The following is a 14,026-nucleotide window of genomic DNA, read 5'->3' as shown; positions in this document are numbered from 1 at the left end:
TAACAGATGATGATCTATTTTCAAATATGAGCTCAAAGCAGACACATTACCTGTCCTACCATTGTTTCCCAGCATGGTCCTCTGGGGACATCTGCAGGGTCTACCTGTATTGGAGGAGCAGTGGAATTTTCTGGGATAGTACCATTGTACAGACTGGCTTCCCATATTGTCATGTTATACTTGACAATCTTTTCTTCTTCCAACTAAGTAAAGAAAAAAATAGAAAATTTTAAAAAGCATGGGAGTAATTACAATACAGAAAGAAAACAACATCTTTAGCTGACATTTCTATGACTAGCTGGAAGTTCTCATCCTTGTCCAGCTACATGTTAAAAATAGTGAAGGGAAGTAAATAGCTTGCCTTGAGATTGATTTCATCCATTAGGGCGATAATGAAAGTGTAGAGATTGCCAAGAAAAAGGGCAAAGATTCGTCCCAGCTGCCATCTTAGAGCTATTCGAGGGTGGTAGTTTTCCAGAGAACTGATTACATCAAATAAAGTTGGACAGAACATTCCTAAAAGTGACATAACCATGTTCACCTGAAAGGAGGAAGGAAGAAAAAAAAAAAAAGAGAGAGAAATTTATAGTGAAATGTTAGAAGCAAGTTCTTTCATTATTATTTATTTGGGTGGAGAGTGTGCTTCTATTAGTACTTTTTATTTGTTTTTTTTATTTAATGAAAACCAAAATCCACTCTGGGACTCACAAGATGTTTTCTTTTCAAAAGAAGAAATGAGTGAGAAGTTGGATGTAATCTACTGCAGATGGATATGTAACATCTTTTTTTCATTGTACATTTTGTTTAAACATCTGAAAGAATCAGTTGTTAGTTATTGACTAGAACCTACATTTTAACCTGAATTCTACTATCAGAGAACATGGCACAACATATTTCCAGTACTGTTTTATGCTACATCCTTACCACATCTTCCCAGTGGACACATAAATGTTCTATAAAAAGCATTCCTACAAAAATACTGCACTAAATTAAATTTATCTGAGGTCTCACCCAAAGTTAATTCTAGGTGTCGGAGAATCATAGAACCATAGAATCACAGAATATCTCAAGTTGAAAGGGACCCATAAGGAACATAGATTCCAACTCCTTGCTCCTCACAGGGCTACCTAAAATTAAACCATATGACTAAAAGCATCACCCAGACACTCCTTGAACTCTGACAGGCTTGGTGCCTTGAACACTTCCCTGGGGAGCCTGTTGCAGTGACTGACAACCCCCTCAATGAAGAACCTTTTCCTCATGTCCAATCTGAACTTTCCTTGCTGCAGCTTCGTTCCATTTCCTCGTGTCCTATTGCTAGTCACCAGAGAGAGGGCATCAGCACTTGCCCTTCCACTGACCCACTTGAGGAAGCTGTAGACTGGGATGAGGTCACTTCTCAACCTTCTCCAGGCTGAACAAACAAAGCGACCTCAGCAGCTCCTCATAAGTCTTGCCCTTGAGGCCTCTCACCATCTTGGTCACCTTCCTCTAGACAGACACTAATAGTCTGATGTCCTTCTTATACTGAGGCACACAAAACTGCACACAGCACTAGAGTTGGGGCTGCACCAGTGCAGAGCAGAGCGGGACAATCACCTCCTTCGCTCGGCTGGCAATGCTGTGCTTGATGCACCCCATGACACAGTTGGTCCTTTTGGCTGCCAGGGCACATTGCTGACTCATTTTCATCTTGCCACCAACCCAAACACCCAGATCTCTTTCTGCCAGGCTGCTCTCCAGCCTCTCATCCCCCAGTTTGTATGTATAACCAGCATTACCCCATCCTGGGTGCAGAATCCAGCAGTTGCTCTTGCTAAATTTCACAAGGTTGGTGATTGTCCAGCTCTCTAGTCTATCTCAGATCTTATGTCCTCGCTGCATAAGCAAATTCAAATCAACCCTGCTTCTTTCTGCCTGTTTGTCTTAGTAACCTCAGATAAGACAAACTCATCCTCTTAGCAGTATGGAAATGGAACAAGTTTACTGAAAGTGAACTGAGAAAAACAGATAACTAGCTTTTATAGGAAGTTTAAAATACAGCATAGCTTATAAATTCTACAGACAAGTGAGACATTCTAGTAATGTAACATTCCTAAATGACTGCTGAAAATTATTTCAAGTCTGCTTGAACCTTTTGGTTCTAATTTATTGTGTCAGACAAAAACGAAAATAATTGAAAAGGTTTGAAAGGGCAGATATTCAATTTCATTTTAAAATAAAATTTTATAACAAAAACTATATCTTTAAGGACTAAAACAATAAACAGGAAACACAAAATGTCTCAATCTAAGCTACAAAGGTTGCTGGAAAATGCAATGATATTTGTTTGAGATGAATCATATTAAAACAATTCAGTAAAAAAAATTGATTTAATCAAAAAAAGCCATAATGGTTCACAGAACTCTAGTCTTCTAATTGCTCTGAAACTAGCGTTTTTCAGACATGCTGTAACCCATTTTGCTAGAACTATTATAAATTTTAATAAATTTCTAACTTCCTGCTAAGAGAGTGTTATGACTGCTCTTGCTTCTCTTTTGCTTTTTCTGAACCTGATTTCTACTCAGTTCACTTAATTTCCCTTAGTTCTCATACTGGAAGACATAGTGAATATGTATTTTTGAAGAATAGGTGTGTGCTTTGGGCAGTTTTAAATACAGTGTCTGCTAACTTTATTGAAAGTTTTCTTGTTGCTGCATGGGAGAGGCAGAACAAAAGTCACTGCTTTCTTTCTCTTGGACATTCAATATTTTCTTCATTTTCATTGTGTTCTGCCTCTTGTACAAGTTATCTGAAGCAAGAATATTCTTCCTAGTTTGCTTTCTATCTGCGTTTTTCCATGTTTTGACTGTTCATGTTCCACATCTCAAGAGCATTTCTAGTCCTGGAGAAAATATATTACTAAGATAAGAGATTAAATGAGGCACAGAAAGTTGCAAAACTGAAAAGCGAGGAACTATTACAACCAAAAATGCAATGTTTAACTCAGAAAAAATGTAGCGCATTGAGTTTTCAAAATCCAAAAACTATGATTTTTATATTTCAGAAGCTTATATATTTCTCATAAAGTTTCACAGATATATTATCATTATACTTTCCAGTTTCTTGTGAAGGATTTTGCTGAACAAAGAAATCATCCATTGAATTGTCCATTGAATTTATGCACTATAATCTAATTTGATTTCGGAAAGCAGGTAATTTATGTTCTGGATGTCTTGTCAACTTGAAGCTCATGTGCTGGAGCATATTTTCTGCCCCAGTTTTATCAGTGACAGTTTCACTGCTCTGTGTGATTTAAAATTAACAAGGATATACCAGAAGAGGGGCAGTATGCCAGCATACATGTATGGCAGAGCTACTGTTGATAGCTGATGTGGTCTTATATTCACTTTCTGCTAAGGGACTCTCAAAAGCCCTCTCTGCCCTGCTAAGCTAGAATTTTCCCTAAGAAAGGAACTACAACAAAGAGTCACCCACTAATTAGTAAAACTCTGGTTCAAAACACATTTTTTTATCCCTCTGTGACATTAACTACTCCAGATACCAAGTACCTGTGTGACACTGAAAGCTAGAAAATTACTGTTTACACAAGCTTTTCCAGCTGCTATGAGTCTGCTAAGAAATCCTGTGACTGCAACCACAACTAAACACCAGCCCCTGAGCAGATTAAACTGTGCCAACACATTAACTATTGAACACTGACTGCTTGTTGTTTAAATTATAAGTTCATTAAGAGTCAGTACTCTAGCTAAAACAAATCTTATCTTCCACTAACAATGATTGCAGTAGTCATACATTTGTCTAGCATCTGCTGCAGAAAGTACTAATAAAGACCTATTTTTCTAGTAAATACAGTTTAATATTTTAAAAATAAATTAGAGAAATTACATTTCATAATAAATAAAGCTGCCTGATGATTTCTGGAATTAAATAGAGCATTGACAACATGGCTTAAAAACTTCAGTACAAATGTACTCCATATCCACTACTAGGAATATTAAATTAAATAGCAGGATATTTTTGGCAAAAGATCTGTGGAGTTGTTTCAGCTTGCAAGATCTGAAATGTTCAAGCCATACTTTATTGCTGGGAAAAAAAAAAGTTTTTTAAAACTTATCTCCTCTTTGCCCAACTGTTGTTAATGATTCTGATTCAGAGAAATCAGTCTGTCTCCTCATAGGTTTTCTCTCCTTTTAAGCATAATACCTTTATTTTTAAACAGAACAGGAATATATTTGAGAAAATAGGGTACATCAGTACCGGAGAATTGCTCATACTACCTTCTAGCTCTGCAAGTCATCTTCTATCAGATGAGAAAAATCAATTTTGTTTGGTAATTTTCATCCAATTTCAGAATATCTAAGGAATCAGTGTCATTGTTCTCCATTTCACCAAAATATCCACAGTCGTGTGGAAATTGTCACATAGTGCAGAAACATCATTCATCCACAATTAACCACCAGGCCACAGTCATGTGTGAGGAGCAATGTAAAGGCTGATGAAATCTCTTAACAGTTCCAGTCTGCCTATTTCCACTAATTTCCTGCTCTCCATGACACACTAGACAATTTTGTCTGAACTATGATCTGACAGAACTAGGTACAGACGATATGGCGAGGGAGTTTAAAAAATTTCATTATGACAGAGGAGGATAGTCAGAGGGAAAAGGTCCTGCCACAAAGTCACCAGTGGCACTTTATTAGGCTGTGAGCTTGCCTGGATTGCTCCAAGGACACCATAATTATCTGTAAACATTTTTTGATTCCTTACTACAGTGTGATAAAATTCTTACAAAATAAGCTTAATGTTTTTATGAAGGATGTCGATTTTCACATGCTGTTGTTTGAATTATATGTAAGAGCTGCACTTTCATTTGCTCTAAGTAATACATTGTTTATGGGGTGTTTTTCTGATCAAAATCTTAGTTAATTTATTAATGATACAAACATAAAAGATCATGATGTAGAAAATAAGAATTTTTTTAAATGGGTGTTACATATAAGCCCAATATATTTATTTAATTAAATATTAGTATCCAATCAAGAGCAATATTTTGTACCTCACAAATATATTAGTTACCTGCCAATAAGAAAACCTCTTCAGCCAAATAATGGCAACGTGGCCTTATACGACTCTCTCTTTTAGAGACACACCTGCTCCAGACCTCAATTCTGTGATACTGAGGCTCCTTAGCAGTATTTTTTTGTAAAGCAAACCAAAGTAAAACAATGGATATAAACATGCATATGTTTAACTACATTCCAGATTGCAGCATAAGCTAATACACCAGCTTTCATTAGCACAGTTTATGTTAGTACAAATCTGCTACCACACCTTCCCACTGAAAACCGATTTCCTCCTGAACATTCTTCCTCTGCTAGTCTGTTGTCACACTTAGAACTCATGTTTCTTTAAGCCAAGCAATTTTGTACATGTCTTTTCCACCAGATCAAAGTGTAAAAACTTTCATCAAGTAACTTAACCCAGTCTCAACAACTCCATTTCTCTAGATTCAAGAGGTGGATTGCTGGAGTTTTTGTTACCTTCTCAGTCAGGCTTTGGTGTTGAAAATTAGGGATTGACTTTCCTCATTCCATCATCACCCATCCCAGCAGCTTTGTGAGGCTAGCATCTTTTTGCCTTACCTTAAATCAGGTATCTGCCCTCCAGCTCAGAAGATGAGCTTTAAGTAAGAAACAGCTGGTTTTACAACATACACAGCAGTATGTTTGCTAAGAAGATAAAACCTGCCTGGGTTTTCATGCAGCAGTGCTGACTTCAGGTGCCTATTTCACACTGCTAGAGCAGACACAGTCCCTTTCAATGTACACTTCTATCAGGCAAGGCTGCATGTACCCTGGAAGGAAGCAGATCAAGCAGAAACAAATTGTATTGGATTCTCGGACCGGGCAGCTGGAACTGGAAGGCATGAGTTTCATTGTGTTGCTACACTGAAGAGTTGTATCCATGAGACCCAAAATAATTTTGGACATGCTCACACATCAGTCACTTTGTTCTAGTCAGTCTCAGGAGGAAAGCAACAGGAGAGCGGGCTCCTTGCAGTGATCTTGTGAGTCCGTAGAGTGGCCGGAAAACGATCTAAGAGCACAGAGGAGGAAAGGTAATGAACCTCAAATGAAAACTAAATACAAAGGGGCATTTGAAAGAACCAACCAAGGAATGATCACTTTAATGAAGAAGGAAGCAGAGAGACAAGAACAATTCTTTTGTTACACATTTCCCACCCACACTCAGAGTATTTAAATTCTCAGGAAAAAACAGCAACATGCAGAGTAGAGGAACACAGTTTCAAACCACATCTATTTTAGGAATGTGCTAGCACGAACTTCATTTCTTTCCCACCACCCGTAGTTCTCCAGACCTTCCAGGGCAAATTTCTGGGATCTTCTGACAACAAAAAAGATGAGGTAGCCACTCCCAGCAAGTGTGCACAGGGCCAAGAAGTTAGCAAGAACCCTCAGGAATCGAGTTAAGTGAATATTTTCCTCTTTTCTGCTCTCCTGCTCCTCCACAATAGCTTCCTGCACTTGTTAGAAAGAAAAGAAAATAATATGGTGAGTACTTCAATGGTCAAGACCCCACATTTCTTTCTCAGCTATTAGAAGTCAGTTAAATAAATTACAAAGATGCAAATGCACACCTGGGCATCATATTTTGAGAGGAGCTTATATTGTCTCATAAAATCTGTTTTAGACCCTTGCACATCCTGGGGTTTTGGGTCCCCAGAGTTTGCTTTGCTTCTGTTGAGTGTGTCCCCTCTGAGTCTCATTACACCTCCACTTGTGTGCCAAAAGGAAACCAGCATGTTCTGTCAGCTTACAAAGTGCTACGAGGCTGAGTGACCCAGCAGGATAAATGTGTGATGAGCTGCCAGAAAAGGAACCGTCACACTTTAAAAATGTGCATTTGTGAGAATAGAGCAAATAGTTTTATTCTGAAAGTCAGCAATCCAGAAGGAATGAAAAGGCAGTTTAGATGCAGGAATCCCACAAAAGGCAAACAGTGCACAGGTTCAGACTGCAGAATAAAACATTTGTTCCACATTTACCCTTGGCCAGGACTGATAAATGTTAAGACTCTGGTGTAGCTGTGATCTCCAGCTCCTACTTTTGCGAGTGGAAAGATGTGTCTTCTTGAAATAGGAATTTGGTTACAGTTGCTCACTTTAGTATGGCGATCAGTTGCCCAGACGGGAAGATAAATTTCTGCATTGTAATAATGACTCTGAATGACTCTGCTTTTCTTGTGACTTTTGTTTGTTACATAAATGGAGATTACAGCAGCTCTTGAGCAAAACTCCCACGACCTCACCCAAGCCAAGACTTCACCCTTTCTCTCTGATATTCCTTGCTCATTTGCAAAGATCACAATAAAGATTCATGAGTTTATTTCTCAAAAATAACTATCTGTCTCAACTGATTTGTATTCTTGCCCAAACAGCTGTCAGTAACTGACCTCTTTAGGTGGGTAGGGGTAGTTCACACAGTTTCTGCTCTTTCAGTCAGTATTGTCAATATTTCTTCCTTTTTTTTTTTTTTTTTCCCTCTGGGACCTTGTATTTGTACTGAATTTGAGCCCAGTTGTCTTTTATGCCTGCAGTTGAGAGGGCAGGCAGGGTAGAGCTGGTATATTGTCTATATCACCACTGCAGAAAGAAAAGCTGTTGTGTGTGATTGGATAGTACAGAGAGTGCTTGGTCCTCCACCTCTCACATAGTATGTTGTCAGTGTGGCTGCAAGTCTAACATCTTGTTCATGATCTGCCAACACCTTCCCGGTGTATTCCCTGTTCATTATTACACTGAAGATTAAATTTTCCTTTACATGCTTCACTGTTGTGCACCAGTGACCTCAGTATAGAAACACATTCTTTTACATTCAACACATAGAATGTATCCCCTTCACTGTTCTCACAGCAGTGCATCTCGCATCCTGCCCCAGATTCCTCTCACAAAAACCCTATATATATATCCTATGAAATGAAAACATCCTAAAAACTGAAACTAAGAACACCTTTCACTGCCTTGCAAACTGGGGTATATTTCATAATTAATCTGACAATAAAAACCTTACATTATGCAAGGAAAGTAAACTTTTTTTCTTACTGAAAAGCAAGTATACACTCAGAATTCTGAGGTCAATTTTACTGAAATGAATAGCCCTCTGTAGATTATTCTATTGCTTTGTCTTATGGTATCTCTTTAATGTAGCAAGAGAAGATGATAATGTAAGGTTGGGAAAATGTCACCAGCATTTTTGAAAAAAGTTTTTCAGACAAGCACCATGGAAACTGGAAGCTGTCAGAGATGAGAAAAAGGAAAACATGATTTTTACAGTAGAATCATTTTTTTAAAAACTAGTACTGCAGTCACAGAGGACACAAGGGATGTCATTAATGCTTTTCCTTCCTCAATCAAAAGCAGAATATCAAGATGGCAAGGCACAAAGATCCAGACTCAGAAGGCTATAGAGCTGTCCAATTTTAGTTTAAGCTTCTAAACCTCAGGCACAGCTAATATTTCACCTTAGTTCCATCTGACTCACACCAGCTGGAAAGACAAATCAGGTTACCTCTCTGTAGTAAGTTCTATTTTACCTTAAAGCTTGTTGTGATGGAGGCAAACTTATTATCTGCTGTCTCAGGATTGCCAATCAGGTAGTCCCAGCTTGTGAACATTTTCCAGCTGAAATTAAAACTAGTATCATCCCCACCACCCTCTTCATTTGCATTCCTTGCCATTCTACAAAAGCCAGAAAGACACAGGAAGACCTTGTTAGAAGTAGTTCTGCTATGTGAGCATGATTTTAAATGGTTTCTAAATTCTAACATTGTTCTGAAAAAAATTATATTATTATTACAGTCAATCACGTTATACTAAATCTGGAATGTTCAGTCTGAAACAAAAGGGAAGGATGGAGATTTTCATATTTAGACAATTCACGAGCTCACAACACACATTTTGATGAGAAAGAATTAATTCATTTCTTAACACCTCCGAGAAAATCTGCTGGATAAGAAACTCACTAGGAAAACAATATCAAGAAGACCTCTCAAACAGAAAGCTGCAGAGCATCCTGAACTGCAATAGATTTGATTAGAGACTTCATAAAGAGAAAAAAAGTTCTACAATAACAAGTCAGAACAAAGCTTGGTTATACGATACAAAAGTATCACTAATATAGCTTTCTATCTTCCCTTTCACCTCTTATGCCCTTTTAAGCAAGATTTATAATGGTATCCACAAACATTAAATTATTTCTTCAGTGATTCAACTTAATCTTGACTACTAACATCTATATTTCAAAGTGCTGTCATTCATGTAATAATAGTGATTTTGATTCTGCATAGTTTATCACTTAATTCAAACCATTAAGCACAAGGATGGAGTATATTGGTAGGATACAAACCATTTAGCCTTCAGTATTGTATTGATTTCTTAGTCAGGAAAAGGCAACATGTATTTTAAATCTTGTTAGTGCAGCAGAGTTTTGTTATTAAAATCAATAAATTCTACATACCATATTTTTAACAGTCCAGTAAATTACGTACTCTGAAATCTAGGAAGATAGTAGTGAGTAAATAATACAGAAAATCCATCTGAGATATCATATCAATACCAGGGTTGGGTTTTTGTTTGTTTGTTTTACTGCTCATATATAGAAGGGACAGAGACCATGAAAGGTGCTTGGTAGGAACTGCCCTGCTGCTGGTTTCTAGACTACTGTAATTCCTTCTCAAGAGTTCATAATGAAATAGTGAACAGTCTTGTGGTTGGGAAATGTTTCCATTTTATGTTATGCACTTGAAGATCTGCAGAGAATAGCCCTACATCTAATTTTTTCTCCTAAATAGAATAATAGTGCTTATAATTCTCACTGCCTTGTTCACATAGACATTCCCTTTCTCAGGTCTCAGTCAACAGTAGAAAAATGGTATCACCTCCTGTTACACTGCTTTTAATTTCTGTGTCCATTGTGTTGTTTTCTGGAGAAACAGCAAAGAGCAGAAGACTGCAAGAACTGCTCATAAGATTACCTAAATATTGATCAGCATTAGTGTCACATGGCCAGGTGGAATGTTAGCAAATACAATGTATTTTTTCCACAAGGATATTCCTTTGTCTGGGCCATTGAGTTTTTCTGCTAGAAGGTTTTTGTGTTCTTTTTTTTTTTTTTCTGGGTGACAGTCATTGAAATACAATCATCTAAGACTTTTCTGATCTTCACAACCACATTATCAGAAAACATTTAAAAATACATTTTGAGCAAAACCAATTACTTTTTTATTGTAGCAGTTTGTTCCTCTTCCAAATATATCCATACGTAACCAAAGACATTTTTTAATCTTCTGAAATTCTTCTTGCCGTATGCAAGAAACAATGTAATATTTGAAATACCAAACATGAATTAATGTAGTGGTCATGGAAGGGAAAATACTGGCTTCAGCAAAAAACAGTGGACATAAGTAGTTGCAGTTTTCTCTATATTCACAAGTGTTCTTGAATCTTGATGCACAATGTTCTCATCATTTTCACCCTAAACATATTTTAAATCCACCTTTAAAGACAACTATATTATTGTTATAGGTGTTCACCTTGTTTGAAAGAAGAGTATTACAGATTACAATCACAGAATCATAGAATCGTAGAATCATTTTGGTTGGAAGAGACCCTCAGGATCATGAAGTACAACCACAACCTAACTCTAGCACTAAACCATGTCCCATTAGTGGCTTATGTGCAAAGTGATTCAGAATTATCACAGTTTATTCCAGTAGTTTATTAGGCTATAAAATAATTTTATTTTCTTTAAATTCTGATCCTAAGACAAAACCGAAGTCCAGAATTTGAGAGCCAAAAGCACCCGTTGTGCTGCCAAGGTCCTATTTCACTTACTCCTATGCTTCCTACCATTTTAACATTTATGTTTTTAACATTATATCAAGCACAGTTTTCACACTGCTGGAGATTATTTTGTGTTCCACAGGACATTAAACCTTTACTATGGTCAGTAGCATTAATTCTTCTACACCACTGTGCAAACATGACATAGCCACTACAGTCTTGCTGAGAACAAGTTACTGTTGACTGAAAGTTTCACACAGAATTATTTGCTATATGTTTCTTTCATTCTTGTCTTCTTTCTTCTTAAGAGAATAATTTAATTCACATAAGGTATCATTAAAGGCAGAACAATTTAATTTCCTGGATGTTAGCTGACATTCTGCTAGATACAAAATATTACAAAACATGGGCTGACAGCTCTGTTCCTTACTTTATGCATTCATTTTTCAATTTGAAGTTGCGGGAGGAAAGTGTTATGTTATTTCAGTAAAGATTTTTCCCACTTCTACAACACTGCTGATGGTGCAGAACAGCAGACAAATAAATACAGGCTGAAGGAATCTTACATGGCTTTAACCTTGCACTTAATCTTGTGTTGTCCAGCTCTTAGAACTGTTGTATTTTAAAACAGATAGTCTCAGGAGTCAACAGTGAAGTTATCTGCCTTTTTGAATGTAGTTTATTCCAGAACCAAGGAGAACTTACGTTCGAATGACAATAATGAAGCTGTAGCCAATGGTCCCAACTCCAACAAGGAAATATGAAAGAGGCATCCTGAACTTGAGCCATCCAATTGTCCTCTGGTTATTGTAATAACCATAAAAGAGTACGGAATACTGTGCAAAGCCCTGAAAAGTCAGCAAAAAATACGATATCACATCTGTTAAATATGCATGTGATCAGAAATTGTACCAATAACAATGAACTGAAACATTCATTTCAATGCATTCAAAACAGTTGTAGGCATTGCTATAATAAATCTCACAGGATTGAAAATATCTTCCTTCATTTAGAAAGACTTAGTATATTTTATGTCAACTTTCAGATCTTTTATCATTACAAGTCTTCATGGGCACTCCATTATTTAATGAGTCAAAATTTTTTCCTCAACATACTTCTTGTTGTAAAGACAAAAACAGTTCAGTTTACAAAATTTGTCTTACAAATTACTTGCAGATAAGATTTTTAACTTCATTTTCACATTTCTAAAATGTACTTGAGTAGCCTATTTGATATAAAATTTGATATAAAATTCTGATATGCCTTCTTTGTCTAGCAATGTTCGCTGGGTGATCACTCAATGTATATTAATCAATAGTTAGCTGCATTTTATGGATGATTACTCAGTATGCAAGGTTTTTTAACACTTAGACTCCAAGGCTGTAAAAAGTACAATGTAAGTGTACCTTCTTTCTCAGCAGTTCAAAGTGTATCTCCTTCTCTGAAAACCTTAGTGAGAATTACCCTCACTTCTGTGGGCTGGATTGCTAATTTTTCAAAATCATTTACTAGTACATGATAAACTGTAAGCAATTGCTGGTATCTAAACTCACCCAAATAGCTAAAGCTTCCTGATAATCCGCAGGTTAGAGCAGGAGCTCACCTCCTAGAAGATAACTGTATTCAGAGCCTTTACAAGGAGATCTCAGCACACGCACAGCAGTTGCAAAGCTCCAGATGGATGTAATAATTTCAAGTCAAATAGACAGTATGTGACCTTATAATTGGTGGATAGACCATACATTATTTTGAGACTAATACAGTAATATGAGGGTTTTGTGAATTACAAAAGCCACTTACTTCCCTTCTACTTTTCCGTTTCTCATTTTACTTAAAATAAATAACAACTTTCTCATATATTATTGCAAAACGTGCATGTAAGTTATTGTAGCTCTTACTATATATAAAATGAAAACCAAATTTTAAATTCTAAGCTGAAAATGAAATACTAATATATGATAAACAGAAATATTATTCAAAATGTCTTGATTTGTCAGTCGTATATCATTTTTCTTCATATCAGACTAGCTCTGAGAGATGTGCCTATACATAAGAGATAATGGTATGTTCTTCTCTGATAAGGGCAATAATGTTATAGAACACATCTACTACTAATTACTAGTAAAAACACCAGTCAGGCTACATTCAAATTCAATAGTATGGTTTTTTGCATTTTCTTTGTTCATTAAAGCATCCTGTAATTCCACCTTGGCAGACTAATGTCGCTCTAGAAAATCGTTTGGATCCCTCAGAGTTTTAAAATGCTTTTTAAGTCACTGTGTTCTGCAAAGTCAGAGATTATTCCTACCCCATTTCCCCAAAAATAAGACAGGGTCTTACATTAGTTTTTGCTCCAAAGTCTATTACTTTTTTACATGTATAATTGCCTTGACACTATTTCAATTGACTTTTTTAATGAACAGTAACTAGGTCTTGTTTTTGGAGTAGAGCTTATATTTTGAGCAACCTGAAAAATCCCGAAAACTCATGCTAGGGCTTGTTTTCAGGATAGGTTATATTTTCGGGGAAACAGGGTACACTGCATACATTTCACTATGAGGCCTGAAATATCTTTAACTGTGTAAAACTAAGCATGTGTGGAAGATCTCTTTCACTTCTTTCCGAGCATAACAGAAAAGAGGGGTGAAATAAAAATAGTAGTCAAACACTTCATTGAAATGAGCCTTGAAAGTCTGACTTTTAATGTTTGGATTATTAGCAGGACTGTAAAATATATAATTTTAAAACCGAATCCCAAGTGAAATATATAAAAATCTAAACCTATTCATTTTTGTCGAGTCAGGAAATGAGTATAATTTAAAAAAAAAAAAAGGCAAAAGATATGTTGATCTTTTCTTTACTATCTTAAAAATTGTTGGGGTCTTGTTTTGTTTGGGTTTTGTTTAGTTTTGGGGATTTTTAGCATGAAATAATGTTTGCTGATGTGGGTTCACTTATTTGTAACTTACTTGGTAGCATGCAAGAACCACTAGTAGATGAAAGGTACTGTTTCCCGTGCTGTTCAATTACAAATGTCATTGTCTTCAGGGAGTATTTGTCAATGTGATATGTCTCAAGAAAATTCTTTTTGCCCCTCAATATTCAGGGGTTCCATCTTTTTCACTGCCCTGTTCTGTATTTATTACCTTTACATTTGCTCGT

General features: G+C 36.4%; 1 protein-coding gene across 1 annotated transcript in view; it reads right to left on the bottom strand.

Annotated features, from left to right (window-relative positions):
• The window catches only part of TMC1 (transmembrane channel like 1), a 59,292-nt gene that overhangs the window by 12,446 nt on the left and 32,820 nt on the right, over positions 1-14,026 (bottom strand). Inside the window, exons 9-13 of the mRNA XM_065657210.1 lie at positions 11,570-11,712; positions 8,617-8,761; positions 6,348-6,542; positions 362-541; positions 51-203 (exon numbers count right to left, since the gene is read on the bottom strand). Of these exons, the coding sequence (XP_065513282.1) occupies positions 51-203; positions 362-541; positions 6,348-6,542; positions 8,617-8,761; positions 11,570-11,712 (816 nt within the window). The remainder of the gene's footprint in view (positions 1-50; positions 204-361; positions 542-6,347; positions 6,543-8,616; positions 8,762-11,569; positions 11,713-14,026) is intronic.

This window comes from Caloenas nicobarica, chromosome Z (genome assembly GCF_036013445.1).
Source record: "Caloenas nicobarica isolate bCalNic1 chromosome Z, bCalNic1.hap1, whole genome shotgun sequence".
Lineage (NCBI taxonomy): Eukaryota > Metazoa > Chordata > Aves > Columbiformes > Columbidae > Caloenas > Caloenas nicobarica.
This window is presented reverse-complemented; position numbering and strand designations above follow the sequence as displayed.